Here is a 25,024-nt window from a genome sequence, read left to right as displayed (position 1 = left end):
GTGTGTGTGTGTGTGTGTGTGTGTGTGTGTGTGTGTGTGTGTGTGTGTGGCTTCCCAGAATCAGTTTGCTCCCAGCCTCTCCTTTCCTCTTCCTTCCATAGTTACTCTTCCTGTGATCTCTGAAGCCCCACCCCTCCCTGACCCGCTTCCCTTGGGGTCCAGGCAGCCTTCTCTCCTCTGCTCCCTCCCCACCTCCTTCCCTTGCTCTCTTCCAGGCCCTTCCTCCCCTCTTTCTATTCCTGGCGGGCCCAGCCTTTCCCATTGTCCGTCCCTGTGTTCCCAGGAAAGGGCAGGTTCTCTACCTTAAGAAGGGAGGAGAGTGACCCCGAAGGCGATGTGTTGGAAGCGTGTGGAGCAGGGAGGAGGAGAGGTTGAGGAAGAGACAGCTGTGGTTCAGCCGCACCACCTCCACCCCAGCTCTGGGGGGCTGGGCTGTAAGAACAGGGGCTGCATAGAGAAAACCCCAATAGCAATGGAACATCTACGTTGCATAGGCTTCAGGGGGCTTTCCAGACTAAATAAGCCAGACAGGCGCCCCTGCTGCCAGGCTGTAGCTTCCTGGGCTGACATTCCTTTGCAGTTGCTGGTTCTCTGGATGTCGCTGGGGAATGGTTTGGAAGGTCCCTCGTAGGGCTGACTTTATTCTTCTGCTGCAGGATGGTCTTGGCTTTGGCTGGAGCACAGACCCTGTTGCATTTGGCTAAAGTCACGGGAGGGTGGGGTTCGGCTTCCCAGCCCTTGTGAATTGACCCCAAGGAACCACAATGTACCGGCAGCTTCTGCGAGGCAGACCGCTCGCAGGTCATGAAGTCCTAGGTGGGAGGAAACCCCGAGACAGTCAGGCTTCACAGTTTTCTCTCATTCTCGGTCTGTCTTTATAACTCCCCTTCTTATCTCTCTTGGTCTTTTTTTTTTTGTATATTGTATATTTCTGTATATCAAAGTCCTAAAGCTCAAACAGTACTGGAGGGTTTTTGTTCGTTTGTTTTGGGGTTTTTCGGGTTCTTTTGTTGCAAAAACCATGTGACCAACTTATATGTAAATTCTGTAGACGCTGGGAATGATTTTAATTTTATAGGACCACAGGTTTAGGGCAGGAATGGATTAGCTAGCTCCATTTTTACAGGCGTGGAAATGGAGGCTCAGACAATGAAGGATGACTTTCCCAAGATCACCCAACTGCTAAGGAGCTGAGGTAGGATCTGAATCCATTTCCTCTCTCTTCACAACCCCAGGAAACAGGGAATCCCATTTGTTACCATCAGTCAGCCAAGCAAGTGAGTTCTCCTGGTTCTTTTCAATATTTTTGGGGGGGGCTAGGCAATGGGGTTAAGTGATTTGCCCAGGGTCACACAGCTAGTAAGTGTCATGTGTCTGAGGTCACATTTGAACTCAGGTCCTGACTCCAGGGTCGGTGCTCTATCCACTGCGCTACAAATCCAATGTAGCGAACGTGTATTAAGTATCTACTACAGTGATAATGGGGCGGATAGGCCCAGGCCCAAAGTCAGGAAGACTGATCTGGCTTTAGACACTTACTGGTTGTGTGACCCTGGGTAAGTCACTTAACTCTGTTTGCCCCAGTTTCCTCATCTATAAAATGGAATGGAAAAGGAAATGGCAAACCACTCCAGTATCTTTGCCAAGAAAACCCCAAATGGGGTCATGGAGAGTAGGACATGACTGAGACAACTAAAATAATAGTTTTATTAACATAACAACAGCTAACATTGTCTTGCAAAGTACTTCACTTATGTTATCTGATGTGATCCTCACAAACAACCGTGTGAAGTAGGTGCTATAATTAATTAATAATTAATAATAATTAGTCCCATTTTAGGAGTCTGAGGGAAGAAGTTAAATGACTTGTCCAGGGTCTCACATCTAGTATCTGAGGCAGGATTTGAATTCTGTTCTTCCTAACTCTAAGGCCAGCCCCTTATATCACGTAGCTGCCCATGGCTCATCTACAGAGCACTGCTCTAGGTGGTAGAGATAAAGCTTCAAGAAGATAAAAGCTCCTGCCCTCGAGGAGCTTACAGTCCAGTATGGGGTTTAAATAACATCATAAATAGCTATTATAGAAAACACATCATGGAAGTCACGAGACAGGAACCAGAATGTCATTTGGGTGAGAAATGAAGGCATTGGATCTGATTGTGTCTATGTTTCCTTCTGTCCTTTTGCGGTAGATTATCATTCGCTGAACTCGGTCCCAAATGGCTAATAAAGTACAGTGGGATTCTTAGAAGGAAAGCGATATAGCATGACTAATGTGGAAATATGTTTAATAGGTTTATACATGTATAGCCTATATCAGATTGCATGCCATTTTGGGGAGGGGAGAGAGGAGGAAAATTTGGAACTCAAAATCTTATAAAAGTGAATGTTGAAAAAGAAAAATAAATAAATTTAATAAATAAAGGAAAAAAACTAAATAAGAAGGAAAGCAAAATTGTTTTAGAATAATTCTCAGTCCTGCCGAATGACAGGAGACAAAATAAAGGAGCAAATAATCATAAGCACACAGGGCTTTCTTTATGGAGCCCTAAGGGGGACAAAGAATTTTCTCCACCAAAACAAAATAAAAACAACTTGGAGAAGTAAGGCGTGAAACCTGATGCTCCTCTTTTTATAGGGAGACAAAGTTTTGTCTCTGAGAAGCAAAGAGATTTGTCCTAGGGCTAAGCAGAAGAAGGGAGGCTCAAGGTCAGACTTCTGATTTCCGAGTTCAAGGGCGCTCTCCACTTTGTCACCTAGCCTCCAATACGCATGGCATTTCCAGGGTTGCACAACTGGCCCTGGCAATTGTGGCCTTCTCTGAGCCATTGGCCAACAATAATTTGCCTCCACCCTTGACCCTCCGGTAACCTTGAAAGGTAGATAATGAAGATATTATTAGCACCATCCCACAGGTGAAGATATAGAAGCTCAAAAAGGTCAGATGACTTGTCCCTAGTCACCTGTGGAGCGTGTTGATCGAGCCATCATTCACTTAGCATGGCGCCTGGCACAGAATAAGTGCTTAGGAAATGCTTACTGACTGACTATCAGGTTCAGCAAACTATGGCCCATGGGTCAGATTCTGCCGGCTGTCTGTTTTTGAACAGACTCGTGAGCTAAGAATTTTTTTTTAACACTAAAAGTTTTATTGTCCTTAAAAATGGGGGGGGGACCCAAAAATATTCTTACCTCTCTGAGATTGTACAAAAACAGGCTTCCATATAGGTTTAGCCCTGGGACCATAGGTTGCCAAATCCTGGGCTTCATGATTCTCTCTCAAAGGAAACTGGGAGGAAAGAAGGGAGAAGGTGGGACAGCAAGGTGGGACAGCTAGGTGGCACGGTGGATAGAGCACCGGCCCTGGAGTCAGGAGGACTGGAGTTCAAATCCAGCCTCAGACACTTGACGCTTGCTAGCTGTGTGATCCTGGGCAAGTCACTTAACCCTGATTGCCTCAACAACAACAACAAAAAAAAAGGGCAGAAGGTCTGTTGGAAAGAATTCCAGAGACAGCTACTGCCTCAGCTGATTAGAGGAAACTGAGGTCATAGGTAGTACTATGCCCCTTCGTCCACTTGATGAGGATGAGAAAGACATAGAGTAGGGATGGATATGATAACCATCTTTTCACAATTGGCAGCTAGGTCGTGAAGTGGTTAGAGTGCCAGGCCTAGAGTCAGGAAGATCTGAGTTCAAATCCAGCTTCAGATACTTACTAGCTGTATGACCTTGGGCAAGTGACTTCACCTCTGTGTGCCTCAGTTTCCTCATCTCTGAAATGGGGATAATAACAGCACCTATCCCACAGGGTTGTTGTGAGGATTAAATGAGATAATAATTGTAAAGTGCTTAGCATAGTGCCCGGCACATAGTAGGTGCTGTATGTGAATGTTAGCCATTGTCGTTGTCGTTATTATTTCTTTCAAAAATGCTGCTCTGTGGAAGAGAAACAGCCCTTGCTTCTGGAACCAGAGGACGTGGGTTTGAATCTTGCTTTCATTGCTTACTACCTGCATGATAGGTAGTAAGGGCATCTCCGGGCCTCTGTTTCCTCTTTTGTAAAATAAGGGGGTTGGGTTAAGATGGCCTCTCAGGTCCTTCCAGCTCTAGGTTGGTAGGTTAGCTAACAGTCCTGTCATTAGACTTGATCCACTTGGTCCCGAAGGATGGAGCTAAGAGCAAAGGATGGCAGTCACAGAAAGGCTGATTTTTTTTTTAAGGCAATTGGGGTTAAGTGACTTGCCCAGGGTCACACAGCTAGTAAGTGTCAAGTGTTTGGTCTGAGGTCACATTTGAATTCAGGTCCTCCTGACTTCAGGGCCGGTTCTCCATCCACTGCGCTACCTAACTGCCCCAGAAAGGCTGATTTTGGGTTAAAGAAAAGCTTCCCCACAATTAAAGCTGCCTTTAAGTAGAATGGGTCAGCTAGATGGTACAGTGCACAGAGTAATAGCCTGAAGTCAGGATGACTCATCTTCCTGAGTTCAAATCTGGCCTCAGACATTTTCTCGCTGTGTGATCCTGGGCAGGTCACTTCACCCTGTTTGCCTCAGTTTCCTCCGCTGTAAAATGGGCTGGAGAAGGAAATGGCAAACAACTCCAGTCTCTTTGCCAAAACCCCAAATGGGGTCACTGAAAATGACTAAAGAACAATCGAGTAGAATGGGCTGCCTCTGAAGGTTATATGTCCTCACCATCCCGCCCCCAACTTTCACCTCTCTGAGATCCTCAAGCAAAGGCTGAATTGTTGGTGGTGTTACAGAAGGGATTCTTGGCCAGGTATGGTCTGAGTCGTATGACGTCTGAGGTGCCTTCCAACTTTGAGGTCCCGTGGTTCTCATTCTGTGACTCATGAGCTGATGTCATGAACACCCAAGATGGGAAAGGGTGGGAAAGAGGCCCTTTAAATTTCCTCATCACTTCCGGTGACTCAGTGGTTGGCTTGGAGCATGTCTGTTGTTCAGTCACATAGGCACGGTGCCCTCCACGCAGACGTTACGCGTGTTTGTAACTTCTTCCCCTATACCTGGACTTTGTCAGAGAAGGTCAAGAGGTCACGGCACTCAGTTCTAGAAGAGTCATGATGAAACCGGCTATCCACCTCCCAAAAGAGAAATGATAGACTCAGAGTGCAGATTGAAGCGTGTTTTCTTCTCTTTCTTTTTTTGCCTTTTTTTTTCTTAGAACACGGCTAATGTGGAAATTTGTTTTGCATGTCTATGTGCATTTGTAATGGGTTTTATTTTTCTTGCCTTCCCAGTGGGTGGGGGGACAAAAAGGGGGGGGAGACAATTTAGAACTGAAAATAAAACAAAATTGAATTAAAAAGAAAAGTCACACAATATATGTGTTGCTCATCAGACTAATTTCAGGTCTCCTGGGTTAGGGGCCCGGGTCCATTACTCAGCTTTCCTTGCCCCATCCTCCTGATCTCTCTCCAGTTCCGTAATCGTTATTCAGAATGAAAAGAGTCTTGGGTCAGGAAACCTGAGTTCAAATTCAAGCTCTGAGCTTACTAGCTCAGGGGTTGTTGTGAAAAAAGCATTTTGTAAATCTAAAGTACTCTATAAATGTAAATTTGGGCGGGAGCTGAGATCTGTGAGTTAGTGTGGCTTGGTTGAGCTCATGTCCAGGGCAGTAATAGAAGCTGGCTGGAGTGGTTTTTCCCTTCTGTAATATTGGTCAGTGAGGTCAGCCAGCGGAGAAACTAGAATTGACTCTTTTATGTGGGGGGTTGGGTTCCTGCCTCCTCCACAAATTTAATTGAGGGAAAGATGATCTCTGCAAAAGAAAAGTCAATCAAAATGTTAGCACTGTGTTTGAGACTTAATGCACCTAGAAAAATGTTAAAGCCAAAGAGAGATAACCACAGATTCCAAAATCTGCTCTCTGCTTGGGGAAGGCTAGACTCCATTACTTTTTATTATTTTTTTCCAATGAAGCAAAAATTCCTGAGAAGTCACAAATACAGCAAAGGAAACAGAAAGAAAGGAATAAGCATTTATATAGCACCTACTGCATGCCAAGAACTTTTTAAATATTACTTAATTTGATTTTCATAACAACCCTGCAAGGCAGATGCTATTATTATCTCCATTTTACAATTGAGGAAACTGAGGCAAAATGAATTCCCCAGAGTTACACAGCTAATAAATGTCTATGATCAAATTGGAACTCTGGTCTTCTTAACTCCAGGGCCAATGCCTTATCCACCTCACCTTCAAGGAAGTTTTGCTCAGGCCAGAGGAACTAACTGACCTTAAGCTCCTATGAAAGCAATATTATTTCACAAGGATTGCTTTTTGTCAAGTCTAGTCAAGCCAAAAAGCATTTATTAAGCTCCCACTATGTGAGTGGAGAGAAGGAGCTGAATGACAGAGATGCTGAAGACAGAGTTGATCATACTTAGCAATTGATTGGACCGAGTGGGGGGGTGGTAAGAAAAGAAGAGCTGGGGTCTGGGAGCGCAGGGGAGACTGTGGAGGCACGAAAAGGGAAACAGAAACAAGCCACCTATTCCCAGAGATGATTCCAAAGCAGGAGCCTTAAAACACAGAGCCTACGGGGTGTTTGTTGGCCAAGGGCACCTGACATTTTAAAATCCTCTTAGCTCATGGCCATAGACACAAGCCGTGCAAAAGGAACTCTTTAGACAAGAAAGCAGAAGGCTCTTCCGATGGAATCAACTTAAGGCTATTTAAAAATCTGGCTAAGTCTGCGGGTCAGAATGCTTCGTTTTTCTGGTTGGGACATAAGTTCTCAGCACTTGTGAAGAACGGTTACTATAGCAGTGTGGGATGAGGCAAGGTGTAGCTATGAAAAGGGGCTGCACCTGTTGCTAGGCAGTGCTAAGAGGAGACGCTTGACTGAGTAGCTAAATTCCTCTGCTCTTTAAGAGAAAGTGGAAAATTACTCCCTTCTAATTTGTAAGAGATCAAACGGGAGATCAGAGGCCCTGGGTGGCATGGGGGTGTCCTTGTGGGCCCAGTATCTCTTTCAGCTTTTGCTTTGTGGGCAAGGAGAGAAGCAAGGTTGGGGGAGGGAGTAAAAATGGGGATAATGAATATTTCCTCTGCTGGGAGCAGTCTGGGAAGGATACTCCTGTCGTGTATTAGAGCATGAAAGCCAGGGTAAGATAAGGAGAGCTGCTCTCAGAGGCTTTGTGAGGGAAACCAGGCCTGATGTTCCAGAGAGGGACCAGCCTAGGAGGGGTCTGGGTTTAAAAGAAGAATTCAGGGTATGTTAGAAACTCTAAACGGAGAATCAGAAACAATGGATCTCAATAACCCAGGGTTTGATAAACTCCAAAACATAAATTTACTTAGGAAAGCCCTCCCTATTTGATAAGAACTTCTGGGAAAACTGGAAAGAAGACTGGCAAGGATTAAGCTTTGACCAACATCTTGAAACGTATTTCGCAATCAACTTAAAATCAACTAAAAAACTTTAAAAAAATAAAGACCATACTATAAACAAATTAGAAGAGAAACAGATCATAGACATCTGACAGCTATGAGTAAGATATGTATTCTCAACCCAGCAAAGGACAGTTAATTGCAAAAGATAAAATAGATAATTTTGATTAATGAAATTGAAAAACTTCTACACAAAATTAATTTAGGTTAAGAAGGGAAGCAGTCAAATGGGAAGAAACTCTTTTATCAGATTTTTTCAGATAAGAGTTTGATATCATATATACACATTATGTATAATATATGTAACATACACACACAGAACCAAAAAAACCATTTTGCAACAGATATGAATAGTTCTTAAAAGAATTGAAAACTCTTAAACCTTATGAAAGAATGCTCCTAATCATTACAAATAAGAGAAATGTAAATCAAAGCAACCCTAAGGTTTTATTTCATACCCAGTGAGTTGGCAAAATGACAAAAGATGGCAAGAGTCAGTGTTGGAGGATTTGTGGGAAGATAGGGACACTAGTACATTGTTGATGGAGCTATAAATCAATACAGCCATTTTGCAAATAAAGTCACTAAAATGTCCATACCCTTTATTTGACCCAGAGATTATATTTATAGGCATAAAACCCCAAGGAGGCAATTGATAAGATGAAAGTCCCCATATGTACCAAAATATTTATAAGGGAACTTTTTGTAATAGCAAAGAACTGGAAACAAAGGAGATACTCATTGATTGGGGAATGACTAAACAAGCTGCGGTACGTATTTTCCCTGTAATATTGTAGTCGGTTTTACTAGGTAAGTTCTAACTTCTCTTTATAGTAGGGGCAACTAAATCTTGTGTGATCCTGACTATTGCTCCTTGGTACTTGAATTCTTTTTGGTTGCCTATAATATTTTTTCTTTGACCTAGAAACTCTGGATTTTGCTTATAATATTTCTGGGAGTTTAATTTTTTTTTCAGGAGGTAACTGGTATAGTATTTGTATTTCTACTTTGCCTTTTTGCTATGAGATGCTTTATATTTTCTTCTAATTTTTTTCCAGTCTTTTTACTTTGTTTTTTTAACATTTCTTGTTGTCTCATTAAGTCATTGGCTTCTACTTGGTCCATTCTAATTTCCATGGAGTTTTCGCTTGGGCAAGGTTTTGTACCTCTTCTGCCAAGTTGTTAATTCCCTTTCTAATTCTTTTTTTCATGTGTCGCATTTCTTTTCCATTTTTTCCACTTGGTTATTAAAATAATTTTTTAGCTCTTTAAGAAAAATACTTGCATTGTCTCTTTCAGGAATTCTGATTGGACTTGGGTCCAAGCTGTGTTTTTCTTTTATTGAAGATGTTTTGAAGTCATTCTCTACTTCTGGGTTTGTGTCTTGAGCATCTCCTGGGGGCTCTATAATAGGTCTTTATGATGAGATTTTTTTGTTTGTTTGTTTGTTTGCTCATTCTTCCAGTCTGCATGACCTTGAACTTTATGTTAGGGATGGGCTTTAGATACTTCTGGGGGGAATGTCTAAGCTGAGCTTTTATCCTCTTGGATCCTTTTTCCTTCTTTCTTGGGATACTGACTATTGTGTTATTACAGGATATTAGATAGCTTAGGCTGGGGATCTGCAAGCCTTCAGTGCTCCCAAAACAGTGTGATCTGGGGCAAATTCTGATCATTGCCCCTCCCCCCCAGTCTGAGTTCAGTGAGTTCCTGACCTGGGTTTGGGTCTGAGCAATACTCCTGTAAGCTTGTCCCTAGTTGCAAGTTCCAGTAGACTGCTGCTAGAATCAGCCACTATCAACCATCTGGGATGCTCTGAAAGTTCAGAGTGACAAAACTATAGGCTCCCCTTTGGTCTTGTATCCCTGCCCTGGTTATTCCGCTGTAGGCTTCAGACTGGCCTGGAGGCTGGAGCTGAGACCTCATTCTGCTCCTGAGGTTAGAACCATACAGCTACTCTTTGTTTCTGAGCTTGTTCTTTGTCTCACTACTACTCCTTATCCCTGAACACCACCCCTGGGTGCAGGTCCCCCACCCCATTGTACTCTGGATCTGCGAGTAGTGAGTGACAAGGTGCCAGTTGGCACTTATTCATGTACCCTATACAAGGTTTCAGTGTCTTGCTATGGGTCTTGTGCCTTTTCTTGCCCTTGGGCACAGTCTCATTCCTCTTTCTGTCCCTTGGCACTAGAAGGTTACATAAGACTTGCTCTGGCCAGGAGCAGTGTTCACTGCAATGTTCACACTCATCCCAGGTATCCAAAAATTTCTCTGTCTCCCTATGCCAACCTGAGCTGGAAAATGATGACTGTGATATTTTTTTCTTGGATTTCCTGGCCAGGACTTGGTTTGGTATATTTTCTAGTTGCAGAAAGGTTAGGTTGGAGAAGCTCGGTTATACTTCCTTCTTGGATCTGCTGCTCCAAATTGTGGTACATGAAAAGTAATAGAACATTGCCATGTGGTCAGACATGGCGACTGTGATGAATATAGAGAAACATGGAAAAGCTTACATGAACTGATGCAGAGTAAAGTAAGTGGAGCCAAGAAAACCATATACTCAGTTACTACAATACAGTAAATAGAAAGGACAACAACCTTGCACACAAAGAAATGAAAGTGAACATTGTAGAATTACAAGTAGAAAATGTGGTTCCAAAGAGAAATAATGACTATATTCCTCCCTCACTCTTCTGCAAAGGGCAGAGAGGTCCAGGGATATGGAACAATGCAAATATTTTCAGACTTTTGATGTATTGAATGATTTTTGGTGATTTTTCTTCTCTTTGTCTTTTTCATTTAAAAGTTTTATGATATATAGGATGTTTCTCTAGGAGAGGAGAGGGGAAGGACTACTAAGAGAAATTTAAATAACATAAAAACAAAAAAAATCAGTAAAAATTTATTTAAAGGTTCTTCAGTGACAACCAATAAACCAAAAACAAAAAACAAACAAAAAAAAAAGAAAACCCACTAGTCTAGTTTATTCTGTGAATAAGATAAGGTTTGGATTAATTTATAATTCATGATATTTAAGGATTAATTAGGGCAGCTAGGTGGTGTAGTAGATAGTCACAATGAAGTGTTCTACACGTGAATACTTTATACCATTAGCATGGTTTACTGAATATTTAGATAAGTATACATTTACTCTTAAAATAAATAGAATTCTATTAAAATATATGAGGGCAGTTAGGTGGTATAGTAGATAGAGTGCCAGGCCTAGAGTCAGGAAGACCTGAGTTCAAATCCAGTCTTAGACACTTACTACCTGTGTGACCCGGGGCAAGTCACTTCACCCTGTTTGCTTCTGTTTTCTCATCTGTAAAATGAGCTGGAGAAGAAAATGGCAAACCCCTCCAGTATCTCTGCCAAGAAAACCCCAGATGGGGTCACAAGGAGTTGGACACAACTGGCCAACAACAAGAAGGATTAATAAGGGAATTCCCACGTGTACATTGAAGGCGTACCTAGAAGTAAAAGACAAGACAGGTGGTAGCTCTCTTCCCAGAGACCCGACAACTTGACCCCAATATCTAACTCCAAGCTTTCTAACTGCAGACCCTGTGATATATGCTACAGGAACCGGAGTTATGAGGGTTGTTGGCTCCAGACTTACTCTCCAGTGGGTCTTAAACAAAGGATTTAAAATCCATTAGAGTGCCTTGAGAGAGTCCTCTATTTTATTTTTCCTGTCTGTTTTCTTTGCAAACTTGCTATGTAGGTATCCATGTTAAATTTAGGCATATTAAGTATAACAGAAGAGAGAAGAAGGAAGTTCAGAAGAGGACACGTAGGTAAGTAAGGCAGCTTTACTACTACTACTGTATTTAATATACGCTTAAAATAGCTGTAAATAATAGACTCGTAGTTTCATATATAACCCTCCTTTTCTGTTCCTTGTATGTTTATGTTGATGTATGTCAAATTAATAATAATTTTTTAAAGTATAATGATTAATAATTCACTTGTTCAGCTATTTTGTTGTTGTTCAGTCCTTTTTCAGTTGTGTCTAACTCTTTGTGACCCCATTTGGGGTTTTCTTGGCAAACTAGAGTGATTTCCCATTTCCTTCTCCAGCTAATTTTACAGATGAGGAAACTGACGCAAACAGGGTTAAGTGACTTGCCCAGGGTCACACAGCTACTAAGTGTCTGAGGTCACATTTGAACTCAGGTCTTCCTGACTCTAGGCCTGGCACTCTATCTACTATACCACCTAACTGCCCTCATATATTTTAATAGAATTTTATTTATTTTAAGAGTAAATGTATACTTATCTAAATATTCAGTAAACCATGCTAATGGTATAAAGTATTCACATGTAGAACACTTCATTGTGACTTGAACATCACTATTACCTGGTTTTGACTCATTCTAATTGTAGGAAAAGGAATAAATAACCTCTTCATCAAATGAGCTAACATATGTAAAGCACTTTGCAAACCTTAAAGTGTTATATAAATGTTACCTAGGTGACTGCAGTAGAGCAAAACACCATGACTTGGAATCAGGAAGATGTGAATTCAAATCTTGCCTCAGACAATGACCCTACATGACCCTGGGCAAATCACTTGACCTTTGTCTTCCTCAGTCCCCTCATCTACAAAATGGGGATGATAATAATAGTACGAGGGTTGTTGTGAGACTAAAAATGAGATAATATTTGCAATGCCTTTTGTAAGTCATAAAGAACTATGGAAATGCTAGCTCTTATTATTTTGATTGACGGATTTGCAGTGCTAAAGTTCATAGGATTATAGGATCATAGGGTAATAGGTTTAGAAGGTCCTTAGAAACCATACAGCCCAACCCCCTCATTTGATAGATGAGGAAACTGAAGCATAGAAAGGTCAAACAACAAGAGGTGTTTTCACTTAAAAGCTAAAGCAACCACCTGACCCACTTTCTCTTGCCCTTTCCCTGTTTCAGACCATGGCTTTGTGGGGTACAGCCCGGAACTGCTCCAAAACAACACGCTGCCAGACTACAGCCCTGGGGAGTCCTTCTTCACCGTGTTTGGGGTTTTCTTTCCTGCGGCCACAGGTACGGTCATGAGCGTACCCTCTCCTTCTCTTTCCTGTTGGAGGTGACAGGCAAAGAGAGCTGCCTGGGTCGTCAAAGTTTTTCCATTTCAATCCCGCAAAACTTCTCTGATTTCATTGGTGCAGGGATTTCCTCTGCTGATAGCATGCCTCTCCCCATACCTCCACTCACACTATTGTGGACAGGCCGTCTTCATGAAGTCACATGGACCAAAAATTTCATCATCTGATAGCCAGACCTCCAGCCATGGAATTCTAGAGTTGTGATTCTCAGTGGGGAAAGGGGGAAGACAGATTTGTGAATTTGAATGGGAAAGAATGACATCTATAACTGGTTTCCTTTGTAGGCCTATATATTTTATTCTATGCATTGAAAAACATGTTTCTGAGAAGGGGTCTGTAGGCTTCACCAGACTGCCAAAGGAGTCCTAGACACAAAAAAGAGATTCTGGATGGTTGGGCCTTGGGTGACTGACATATAGTCCATTCCTGGGTTCATACTCAAAGCTTTTCTAGCTTGAGAAGTGTGGCCTAGTGAATAGATCTAGATGGCACAGTGGATGGAGGACAGGATTTGGAGTCAGGAAGACCTGAGTTCAAATTCACTTCTGACATTTACTAGTTGTATGACACTGCACAAGGCACCTTTCAGACTCAGTTTCCACATTTGTAAAGTGAGGAAAATTATAGCACTTACCTCCCAGGGTTGTTGTGAGGTTAAAATGAGATAATATTTGTAAAGCACTTTGTAAACCTCAAAGCACTATATAAATGATAATAATGATATATTCAGTTATATATTATAATAGCTATTATATATCTTAATTATAAATATATTATAATAATGTTATTAATTATAATAATTATTATCTGGGTTTGAATCTCACCTCAGATACTTAGTAGCACTTAGTGACCCTGGACAAGTCACTTAACCTTTATGGACCTCAGTTTCCTCATTTGTAAAGTAGGAGGACTAGATTTGGTGGCTTCTGTGGGCCCTTCTAGCTCTAAATCTATTATTGCGATCTCATGATAGGACCCAGCAGAGCTTGTAAGCTCCTTGAGGCCAAGGACTGTCATTTACCTCTTTTGGTATCCCAGAGCTTAGCACAGCACCTAACACATAGTAGGTGCTTGTTTAATTGATTGACTGATTGTGTTCCATGGATGCAGCCTCTGAGAACCAAGGGTCACCTTCAGGCCATGATAAGGCACTCGACAAGGACTTTTGTGGAATACCTGTAAGGCGTTTTCCAGAAATTTATGTTTTCACTTCTGCTTTCAGAAGGAGAGTATGAAAGGGGGTGTAAATCTAGCTAAGTGGAGATGCCTGATTCCCAAGACTCAGCATCATCTTTTATCATCCCATTCCTTTAGGATTTATATACGTTTATGTATACATCTGTATATCAAGGATCTATGATTTTCATGGGTGTGGGAACTGTCAGTTTTCCCCCACCCCCACCCAGCCCTAACAGATTTTAGCCAGTCTATAACTTACAGGTTTTTAGAGCTACCTAAGGTTCAGAGAGGTAAAAAGACTCACCCGTGGGTGCCCAGATAGTAAATGTCAGGGGTAGTATGTGAGCTACTTGTAAGATTAGCCCTCCATCCACTAGACCATACTACCTTACGTGTTATATTGTATATGGTGATATGTATGAAAGTAACTTGGTGAAGTAGATAGAGTGCCTTGGTGTTAGAAAGACTTGAGTTTGAACCCTGCTTTAGACGTTTGCTAGCTGTGTGACCCCAGGCAAGTCACTTAACATCTCTGTACCTCAGCTTCCTCATCTGAAAAATGGAGATAATCATAACACTCACCTTACAGAGCTGTTATATAGATCAAATGAAGTAATATACATCAACTGCTTTATAAATCTTAAAGTTCTACATAAATGTTAGCTATGACTATCATTCAATGAATCAATAAGCATTATTAAGCACTGACTATATTTATTTATGTTGACTAATGATTATTACTCTAATGGATATATTATTATTCATTGATGATATAAGGGGCTGCAAATCCCTAAATGTTCTTCTGATTTCAGAACAAGTTAATCCAGCTCTAATTTTATATGGCTATTTTATCGCTGATATAATAGAAAGACATATTTCTTTGTAATGTGGCCTGGGAATCTGGGGACCTGGGGTCTAGACCAGGCTCTTCAGCATATTAGCTGTGTGATCTTGAGCAAGTCACTTAAACTCACTGGGCCTCAGTGTCCTCATTTGTAAAATGTTGGGGGTGGATCAAGTGATCTCACCAGTGCTTTCCAGCTCTAACATTCTTTTCTTCTTCTTGGGTGAAGTAACATTCCTATCTTGGGGCCAGACTGACCCCTCCCAAACCACGATGCATGCTGTAATTCAGAAACCCCATACCCTGTGGCTCTGCAGCTTGCCAATTCTTGATGGGTTCATAGAAATATTTGTCTTCCTCTCAGTGTTAGGCCTGGGTCAAAGAGAACCTTGGCGGGGGCGGGGGGGGGGGAATGATTGACACTCTGAACATAGTCATATTTTTCCTCCTTGATTTTCCCTATTCCTCCTTTACCCTACAATGGCTCTTCAGAGAGCTTCTGGCTCTTAAGTCTTCCTGGGGGCAAAAGAGAGTTTCCCTCCACACGGAAAGCCATGCCCGCCGGGTAATCAAGCACCAAGTGATGCTGGCAATGTCAAGGAAGAGAATGGCAGCACATGAAGAAACAATACCTTCCCTCGAATTTTTTCCCTCACCTCCCCCTCTAAGAAGACCTACTTTCCTTTTAGTCTAGGGATTCTTAACCTAAGGTCCCCATGGATTTCACAGGGTCCATGAACTTGGATGGGGGAAAAAAAACCACATCTTTATTTCAGTATGACTGATTTCCTTTACCATCTTATGAATTTTCTTTTATGCATTTGAAAGCATGATTCTGAGAAAGGACCATAGGCTTCACTAGCTGCCAAAGGGGTCCAAGACACACCAAAAAAGGTTTAGAATCCCTGCTCTAGGCTCATCTATCAGAAGCCTTTGCTGCTCTCCCCCATCAGTTAGTGCTTCCTTCCCCCTACCCCCATCGTATTTATTTCATATATACCTATATGTGCACATGCTGTCTTCCCTAATAGAATGTAAACTTCTTTTTTTAAACAAAAGTATTTTATTTTTCCAATTACATGTAAAGACAGTCTTTAACATTCATTTTTTTATAAAATTTTGAGTTATAAATTTTCTCGCTCCTTCCCTAAGATGGTAAGCAATTTGATATAGGTTATATATGTGCAATCATGCAAAATGTATTTTCATAGTAGTCATGCTTTAAGAGAAGAAACAGACCAAAAAGAAAAAAGTGAAAAAAATAAAGAAAGAAAATGCTTCAATTTCCATTAAGACTCCATCAGTTCTTTCTCTGGATGCGGATAGTATTGTCCATCATGAGTCTTTTAGAATTGTCTCGGATCCTTGTATTGCTGAGATGAGCTAAGTCAATCATAGTTGATCATTGCACAATGTTGGTGTTTAGAATGTAAGCTTCTTGAGGGCAGATGCTGTTTCATTTTTGTTTTTGTATACCTTGGACCTGACACATAGACACTTACCAATGCTTGTTAATTAATTGATTAACGGATGTGCCCAGGACAACAGACCTCACGTTCACTTTCTGCCTTTCTCTTATGCAATCCTTTGAGACCCTCTCTAGGGCTGATTTGTTGATTGAGGTCCTCTGGGTTTTGCAGTGGAAGAATGCCTTGCATTCGGTACCATTGTATCTCTTAGTTTGGGCACCGAAGGAGGGACTTCCCCTATTTACAGTAGCCTGGGGCTTCTCTTTCTCAGTTTTCCATGTGCGAGTTTTTGTGTCTTCATGTTCCTCTATGGTCCTTGGGACAATCATAGGGCAGGTGGTCCATCTGTTTGCAAGCTGTGGAGAGCAGATTCATAGGATCATAAATCTAGAGGGAGAAGACATTTCAGGGGCCTTCTATTCCATTCCCCGCCTCATTTTACAAATGAGGAAACAGGCCCGGGAAAGTTAAATTGATTGCCCAAGGTGACAAGATTACTGTTGTTGAGTCGTTTTTCAGTCAGTCCAACTCTTCATGATCCCATTGGAGGTTTTCTTGGCAAAGATCCTAGAGTGGTTTGCCATTTCCTTCTCTAGATCATTTTGCAGATGAGGAAACTGAGGCAAACAGGATGAAGTGACTTGCCCAGAGTCACACAGCTAATAACTGTCTGAGGCCAGGTGTGAACTCAGGAAGATGAGTCTTCCTGACTCCAGGTTCAGCACTCTATCCATTAGGCTTCCTAGCTGGCCAAGGTCACACAGGTACTAAAAATCAAAAGAAGGATTTAAACCTAAGGTCTTAGACTCTAGAACCAGGGCTCTTTCCACTGTACCACACTGCCTCCCATGGCTCTGGTGTAGGCCTGTTAATCTGTGTTCATCTGTTGGGGGAGGGGTGGAAGCTAGGGACCGGGTGGAGCGGGTCAAGAAAGGCTGCATGTGTAGGGAGCTGACCATCTATTTCTGAGGCTTCTCTAATGGAACTGTAGAAGATGCCCCCACCTGGGAAGCAAGCAGCTGCAGCTTCCTTAACCAATCTACTGACCCCAGATGACCACGGGACACAGATTTCACAAAGCACTTTTCATTCTTGACTGCCCAAGTGCTAATGAACCAGAGTATGGATTATTTACACTCTAAAATTCCTTCTACCTCCTGCTTCCCTTATGTGACTGTTCTAACTCATTAGCCTTCTAACTGACAATTTAGGGGCAAATAAGGCAGGAAAAACTTGAACCAGTCATTTTTGCTTCTTGGAAATAGTGCTAGGGAAAAGGTTGATTGGAGTATAGGCTAAAACTATTGACTTAAAAAAGGTTTTCAGGATATCTGTGAACTTATATTAACCAGCTGGCTTCTGCGCCTAGATAATTGAAAGTTGGCTGTATTCAGTTGTTCTGTGTCTAGTTTTCAGCAAGCCCAAATATTTTTATTCTTGGTAATAACTTTGAATAGCAGAAGGTTGGAGATGTCAACAGGTGTAAATCAGTTCATGGGAAATGGGATTCCCATCAAATAGAGTCATCCAGGATATCCTCTTAAAGGTATTTGCTTGCACTGATAACAACTAATGTGACATCTGTGTGACAGAGTGGAAAGGGGACTGGATTGGGGTCAAAGGAACTAGGTTCGAATCCTAGTTCTTCCAGTTACTGTCAGTCTATCTGTGTGTGGGCTATGGAGAGTAGATTCACAGGATCATAAATTTAGAACTGAAAGGGACCCCAGAAGTCATCTCACAGATGAGGAGAGTGAAGTCACTACTTGCCCAAGATCACACAGGTAGTAAACATCAGAGGGAAAATTTGAGCCTAGGTCCTCCCATTCCAGAGGTATACTGGTAAATGTTTAACAACCGGCTCTCCACCCCCTCCCCACTAACCTGCATTTTTCTCTATCACTTTCTTAAGCCTAGACAATCAACAAAACAACAAATCAAACCCTGATTTGTAGCTGTTGCCAGTTTCTGAGACATAAAAGCTCAAAATTTTAGCACTGGCTCTCCTGAGCTAGTTCGGACAGAGTCCAGCACAGCTCTGTCCTACTTTTTAATTCAATCTCTCTCTTTTTTTTTTAAGGCAATTGGGGTTAAGTGACTTGCCTAGGGTCACACAGCTGGTAAATGTCGAGCGTTTGGTCTGAGGCCGGATTTGAACTCAGGTTGTCCTGACTCCAGGGCCGGTGCTCTATCCACTGCATCACCTAGCTGCCCCCTCAATGCTCTTTCTACAGTACCTCAATGCTTTCTGTTCCTCTGGTGCAGGGCTGTCGGTCTGAGTGTATCTCTGGGGAAGAAGGAGAAATCTCGGGTCAGAGAGAACTGGTCAAGATTATAATAGGCAAGATTGTAATAACGTTATGCAACCTTGGGTAAGCCATCACCTCTCCTCAGTATCCTCATCTATAAAACAATGGGGTTTGGACTTTTGGCGTTTGGTCATTTCAGTCGTGTCTGACTCTTTGTGACCCCATTTGGGGGTTTCTTGGCAAAGATACTGGAGGGGTTTGCCATTTCCTTCTTCAGCTCATTTTACAGATGAGGAAACTGAGGCAAACAAGGTGAAGTGACTTGCCCAGGGTCACACAGCCAGTAAGTGTCTAAGACTGGATTTGAACTCAGGTCTTCCTGACTCCCTACAATGCACCACCCAGCTGCCCTTGGGGTTGGACTAGGTAACAGCAAGTTTCCTTACAGCTCTTAAGCTATTATCATCTATACTCCTATGACAGGAATAGACCGATACTAAAAATGAACAGATGTATTTAACTTGTGAGGTGCTTCAAGACAATCAAAAGTGATGTTTTCAAGGACTGTCAATTCCTTGACTGTCAACAGCTCTCATCCACTCCCTTCTCTCTACTCACAGGTTACCCTCTGATTAGGTCCCTATCACCTCTTCCTTGGACTACCCCAACAGCTTCCTCATTTATCTCCTACTGTTAAGTCTCTCCCCTCTCCCACTCATCCTCCATAGGGCTGCCACGTGGTTGATATTCCCAAAACAGGGTTACTCCCTTGTTCTAGAATCTCCAGTGGCTCCCTGTTGTCTCCAGGATAACAAATGGCTTATCTGTTTGTCACATACAGTCCTTCACAATTGGTTCCAACCTATTTTTCCAGATTAATTTCATATCATGCAGATTGCAGAGGGTTTAAAAGAAAGTGAGAGGAGAGGAACCAAAGACATTAAAATATAGACAGCTTTTTCAAGAAGTTTGGATGAGAAGGGGACTAGAAGAGATGATAAGATCAAGTGAGAGTTTTTTGTTTTTTTTTTTAGGAGTGAGGGAGACATGGACCTACTTGAAGGCAATGAGGAAAAAGCAAATAGCTAGGGGAAAAGTGAAGAGTAGAGAGTGGGGGTGGTAGTGGATAATCTCCTGGGAAATGTTGGAGGGCATGGGATCAAGGATGCGTATGGAGAGGTTGGCCTTGGCAAAGAGAAGAGCTACCATTCCATCAGAAAACTGCAGCAAAGGAAATAATAGAGAGTGATGTCTGAGGGATGTAAGATGAGGAGAAAGGGAGAAGACGGAGCTCTGTCAGCAAATTTATTGTTCAGTCATTCAGTTGTGTCCTACTCTTTGTGATCCCATGGCCCATAGCTGTCCATGGGGTTTTCTTGGCAAAGATACCGGAGTGGTTTGCAATTTCCTTCTCCAGTGGATTAAGGCAAATTGAGATTAAATGACTTGTCCAGGGTCACACAGCTAGTAAGTATCTCAGGATGGATTTGAACTCAGGTCTTCCTGACTCCAGGCCCAGTGCTCTACTGATCCACCCAGCTGTCTCTCTCTCAGCGAATAACCTCATTTTTTTCAATGAAGTTCTAGACAAAATCCTCAGCTGAGAGGGTAGGGAGAGAGGATAACATGGGAATCTTGAAGAGAGATGAGAAGGTTTGGCTCAGCCACTGTGGAGAATGGGATATCAAATCAAGGAGTAGAAAAGTTGCCTTGATGCAGTGAGAGCCCAGATGAGATTAACTAACATAAATTTGTAGTGGACCCAATCAGCATGGTTTTGTGACTTCTCCACCTCCACTCAGCAGCATGTGGAGAGGAGGTAGATAATGGGAGGTGTCCAGGGTTGGGGCATGGCAAGGTATGATTGGAGATAGTTTAAAGGGAGTAGAGATTCATGAGTGTAGTGTAAAGTTGAACTGGTTCCCTGAGGGTTTGAGATTGAGAAGGAAGCCAGTGCAGGTAGGGGTGTCAGTCTGGGAAAGAAATGAACAGTAGAGGGATTGGAGGTCACAGAAAAACCTATTCATTCAGGCATTGTTTGGGAGTCCTTGACATGGACAATTCTAGAGGGAGAAAGCATGTCTCAGCTTCCTGATATAGAGATTGTCAGGGTGTCATGATTTATTTTCTTCACCCAGACCTGACATGCCTCCCATTTCTCCAGTTTCCTCCTAACCCAGAAGTTCAGTCAAAGAGACTATGCCCTGGTCTGAGGAGAGAGGAGAAGGTTTGAAGCAGCTACTGTGGAGAGTGGGATATCAAATCAAGGAGGAAGAGGATTGCCTTGATGCAGTGAGGGCCCAGTTGAGATTAAATAACATAAATTTGTAGTAGACCCAATCAGCACAGTTTTGTTAATTATCCGCTTTTACTTGGCAGCATATGAGGAAAGTGGATGGTGGGACTAAGCCAGGGTTGGGGGTTGGCAAGTTATGATCAGCAATGGTGCAAGTGAAATGACTTTCCCTAGGTCATACAGCTAGTTGTCCACTGCTCTGGGACGTGCCTGTAGGCTGAGACTCGTTTGGGGAGGGGGCCTCCTCTCCAAGCTGACTGCTTTTTTGAAGTTTCCTTCTTTTCATTTACCTCTGCCCAAAATGCTCACTCATTGGGTGGGATGGACCCCTTAGGGTTAGCCCTCTTGGGACAGATATTCTCTTAGGCCACCTCAGCTGATAAAAAGCAGTGGTGATTGGCAGTTTCCTTGGTGATGGATTTGCAAAGGATTAGGCTTAATCGACTCATAGCTGGGTTTCCCTCCAATGTGTTTCACTCCTGGAGCTGGTGCAGCCTCTGGCAATGAATAAGGGAGATGACTTTTGAATAACAAATATTTTTTTTAACCTCCATCCTCTTTTTTCCTCCTTATCCCTCCCACTTCTGGGCTGAGATATATTATTTCAATCTTTTGTATCCCCAAGGCTCTAGGCAGCTTGCTAGAAAGAGCATCTAAAGGATTGAGTTTGAGTGGCTTTCCTGGCCTAATAGCATATCCCTCCACACCCCGGGGCATTGCGCAAGTGTTTTGTTTTTTTTTTTTAATTGGGACGTGTGTGTGTGTGTGTGTGTGTGTGTGTGTGTGTGTGTTCATGTGTTCAACTGCTTTTTAGAAAAATTTCTGTGCTGTTTTTTGGTCTCCTGCCCCCAGCCACAACCTTGTTTTATCCTGGAAAAAAAAATTAGAGAAATGCTTGTACCTCTGTCTACAGTTACACACACACTCACAGCCCATTCTAGAATACTTTGTGCCTGAATAATTAGACTCAGCAATGAATATAAATACCTTATTTTAAGCCATGCAATCTGACACTCTTGTCTCCCTACCTTAGTGAAGCTCTTCCTTTTTAGGAGTAGGGATGATGAATTTGAAAATAGTCACAGGTTGAAACTCTAAGAGGCCTGGATAATCCTTGAATTCTTTTAGGGTAGTGATTCTCCAACTTTTTGGTCTTAGGACCCCTTTATACTCTTAGTTATTGAGAACCCCAAAGAGCTTTTGTTTATGTGAGTTATATCTATACCATATTTGAAATGAAAAAGGATAAAATTTTAAAATATTCATTAAAATAATAATAAATCATTACAAGTTAACATAATTAAATATTCTTATGAAAATAAGTATGTTTTCCAGATATAAAAGAATTTAAAAATTAGTAAGAAGAGTGTTCTTGTTTTACAGATTTTTTGCAAATCTCTTTAAAGTCCAGCTTAATAGAAGACAGCTGGATTCTTATATCTATTTCTACATTCAATTTGTTGCAGTATGTTGTTTTTTGAAGTTTATGGAGAAGATCTGGCCTCACACAGATGTGTAGTTAGACAAGTGAGGAGTATTTTAATAGGCAAATAACATTGTAGTATTAATGTAACAAATAGTTTTGACCTTGGACATCCCCTAAAAGGGTCTCAAAGATTCCAGCAGTCCTTAGACCACATTCTGAGAATTGCTACTTTAGAAAGTAGAGGATAAGAAAGGAAGACAGCATGAAGTGGCAGCAGTCTAATTATACAAGTTCAACAGAACTGACCTCTAGTCCTGGCTGCCACTAACAAGATTTGTGGATAGAACTCATTTTTGCCTATTCTCCAATTTGAACTTAATTCACAGGTTGAATCCCCAGAGGTGGGATAGCACCTGAGCCCTCATCCATGCTTCCTATTAACAATCAACCTGTAGATTAACAAACTTTTAGTAAAGGCATTTATTAAGATGTCTTAGTAAGAATATTTGGTACAAAATATTCCTCTCCAAAAATCTGGGGCACACTCTTCCATCTGTACACACAGAATCCATGGGACAAATAGGTTCAAATTTACAATAGTGTTAGTGAGGCACACATGGAGTATACACATATATCCTAATAACAAAAATTCTTTCTCTTTTTTGTAAAGTCCTCATGGAGTTCCCCTTTCAGTAGGGTCTTTGTTGGGCAGACAGCTCAATTGAACTCCCAGGGTTTGCTTCTTTCTTGAGTCTACAGCCAGCTGTCTTCTCTACTGTGCATCAAGCTCCTTGAAGCTTTTTCCCTCCTTAGAGGGCTGTTTCATTTTATCTGTCAGTCCTTGGGTGTTTGTCTCTACAGAGTGCACTATCTCCTACTTGTCCTGATGACAAGAGTTGGAGAGGAGAGAATATCTCCCTCCCTCCCAATAAGAGTCTTCTCCACAAAGCATTCCTGGGCTTTTGATCATCAACTATTGAATGGCTTGCTGTTTTTATATGTGGGTCCAGGAGACATGACATTCTGTCTTTGAATCATATGCTCTTTCCTGTGTGACGTCAATTACCTTCATCCAATGGCTAACACCCTATAGTCCTCTCAAGTTGGACTTATTCACATGTTCTTGTGGGCTTGTGGAAAACTCCTTAACACCTCCATGATACCTTGTGATTATATCTTGGTTGTTCTGTGATTATCAACTGAGGTAGTGTGTGAGTGTGTGTGTGTGTGTGTGTGTGTGAGAGAGAGAGAGAGAGACAGAGAGACAGAGAGAGAGAAATTCCTTCCCTTACAGATGCCTTTGGGAAAGTCACTTCAGTTCTCTGGTAAAGTGTAAAATGAAGGAACTGGACATTATATTATCCAAGATTTCTTCTAGCTCATCATGGTATATTAAGAGGAAAGAGCAGAGGACCTGAAGTAAGAAGACACCTGACTTTTTAAATCCTACCTTTGACATGTTCTAGTTGTGTGAAGGTGAGAAAGTCACAACCTATCTGAGGCAGTTTTCTTATTCTTAAATGAGGTTGATAATACTAACATTGCCTACCTCATAAGGCTGTTTCAAGGAAAGCTTTTGTAAACCTTAAAGTAATGATATAAAATTTTGATGATATAATGATATAAATTGTATCAATATAAACTTGCAGTCACATTTAGTATCATTTGAGTACCCTGAGCTTTAGTTTCTTTATCTGTAAAAAAGAGATTATTCTACAATCAATAAGCATTTATTAAATACCTACTATGTAGCAGGTATTATGCTAGGTGTTAGGTATAGAAAGACTAATCAAACAACAGAAGAACAGCCCTTACTCTCAAGTGCACAGGTATCTAGCATGTAATAAACATGCCCTTAATAAATGCTTGTTGTTTGATTGATTCTACTTTGGGGATACGATCCAGGATATATATTTTAAAATACAAGGTATTTCTCCAGGGCATCACAAGCAGCTAGAGAATCAAGACAGGGTTCTTGGAGGACGTAGCATTTGAGCTGAACCTTGAAGACTACTGGAGTTTCCAAGAAGCATAAGTTGGGGGGGAGCATGCAGACATTGGGGACAATTGCAAAGGCATGGAAATGGGAGGTGTATCATTGTACAGGGGAGTAGCAAGCCATTTGACTGAAGCATGGAAGTAAGAAAGGCTGAGGAGGTACAATCACCAAGACTTGACAGTTGAGTAGATATGGGAGGTGAGTAAGTAAAAAAAGATTCGAGATAACTCCTTCGTTGGAAACCTGGATACCTTCAACAAAAATTGAGAAAGTGCAATTTTAGAGGTAAAGATAATGGAGCTCTGCTTTGGATGTGAGCATTTGAGATGCCTATGGGACATCCAGGTGGAGACGTTAAACAGATAATAATTGGAGGAACAGGACCAGAAATCAGGAAAGAGATGAAAGCTGGATGTGTAGATCTGGGAGTTATCTCTATGGAGATGATAGCTGCATCCATGGGAACAGATGAGATCATCAAGAGTAAGAAGGAAGAGGAGAGGGCTCAGGACAGAGGTGATAATTCTGCAAAGGAGGATGGGAAGGATTGGTCAGACAGGAAAAGAAGATGGAGCAATGTCACGAACACCAAGGGAGGAGAAAGTACTCAGAAGGAAGGGGTGAATAATACCCATTGCTATAGAAGAATGATGAGGGCTAAGAAAGCCATTGGATTTAGCAATCAAGATCTCATTGGTGACTTTGCAGACTGCGTTTTCCACTGAATGGTGGGAAAAGAAGCTATAGTGTGAGAAACGAAAGTTCAGTGGGAGATGAGAAAGTGGAGACATTGATCAGGGAGGACTTTTTCTAGGAAACTGGCTAAGAAAGCGGGGAGAGATAAAGAACGATAGTTTGAGGGGATGGAAAGGTCAAATAAAGGTGTGGTTTTTTTTTCAGTTTAAACAGTTGGGGAGATCGGCTCATGTTTGTGAACAACAAGGAAGGAGCACCATCCAACTGCCCCATATGTCTTCCAGTGTTGTTGTGATGATCAGATGAGAGAGTTTAAATGAACATAAACTGCTGTACAAATA

General features: G+C 41.8%; 1 protein-coding gene across 3 annotated transcripts in view; it reads left to right on the top strand.

Moving 5' to 3' along the window:
* SLC12A8 (solute carrier family 12 member 8) overlaps positions 1–25,024 on the top strand; it is a 169,987-nt gene that overhangs the window by 82,206 nt on the left and 62,757 nt on the right. For all 3 annotated transcript variants that reach the window (XM_027845273.1, XM_027845275.1, XM_027845274.1), the window contains exon 6: positions 12,350–12,463. In XM_027845273.1, coding sequence (XP_027701074.1) covers positions 12,350–12,463 — 114 coding nt within the window. The remainder of the gene's footprint in view (positions 1–12,349; positions 12,464–25,024) is intronic.

The sequence above is a fragment of the Vombatus ursinus genome, unplaced genomic scaffold (genome assembly GCF_900497805.2).
Source record: "Vombatus ursinus unplaced genomic scaffold, bare-nosed wombat genome assembly UNPS02014959.1, whole genome shotgun sequence".
NCBI lineage: Eukaryota > Metazoa > Chordata > Mammalia > Diprotodontia > Vombatidae > Vombatus > Vombatus ursinus.
Note: the sequence above shows the minus strand (reverse complement) of the source record. Positions and strands in the feature narration are given on the sequence as shown.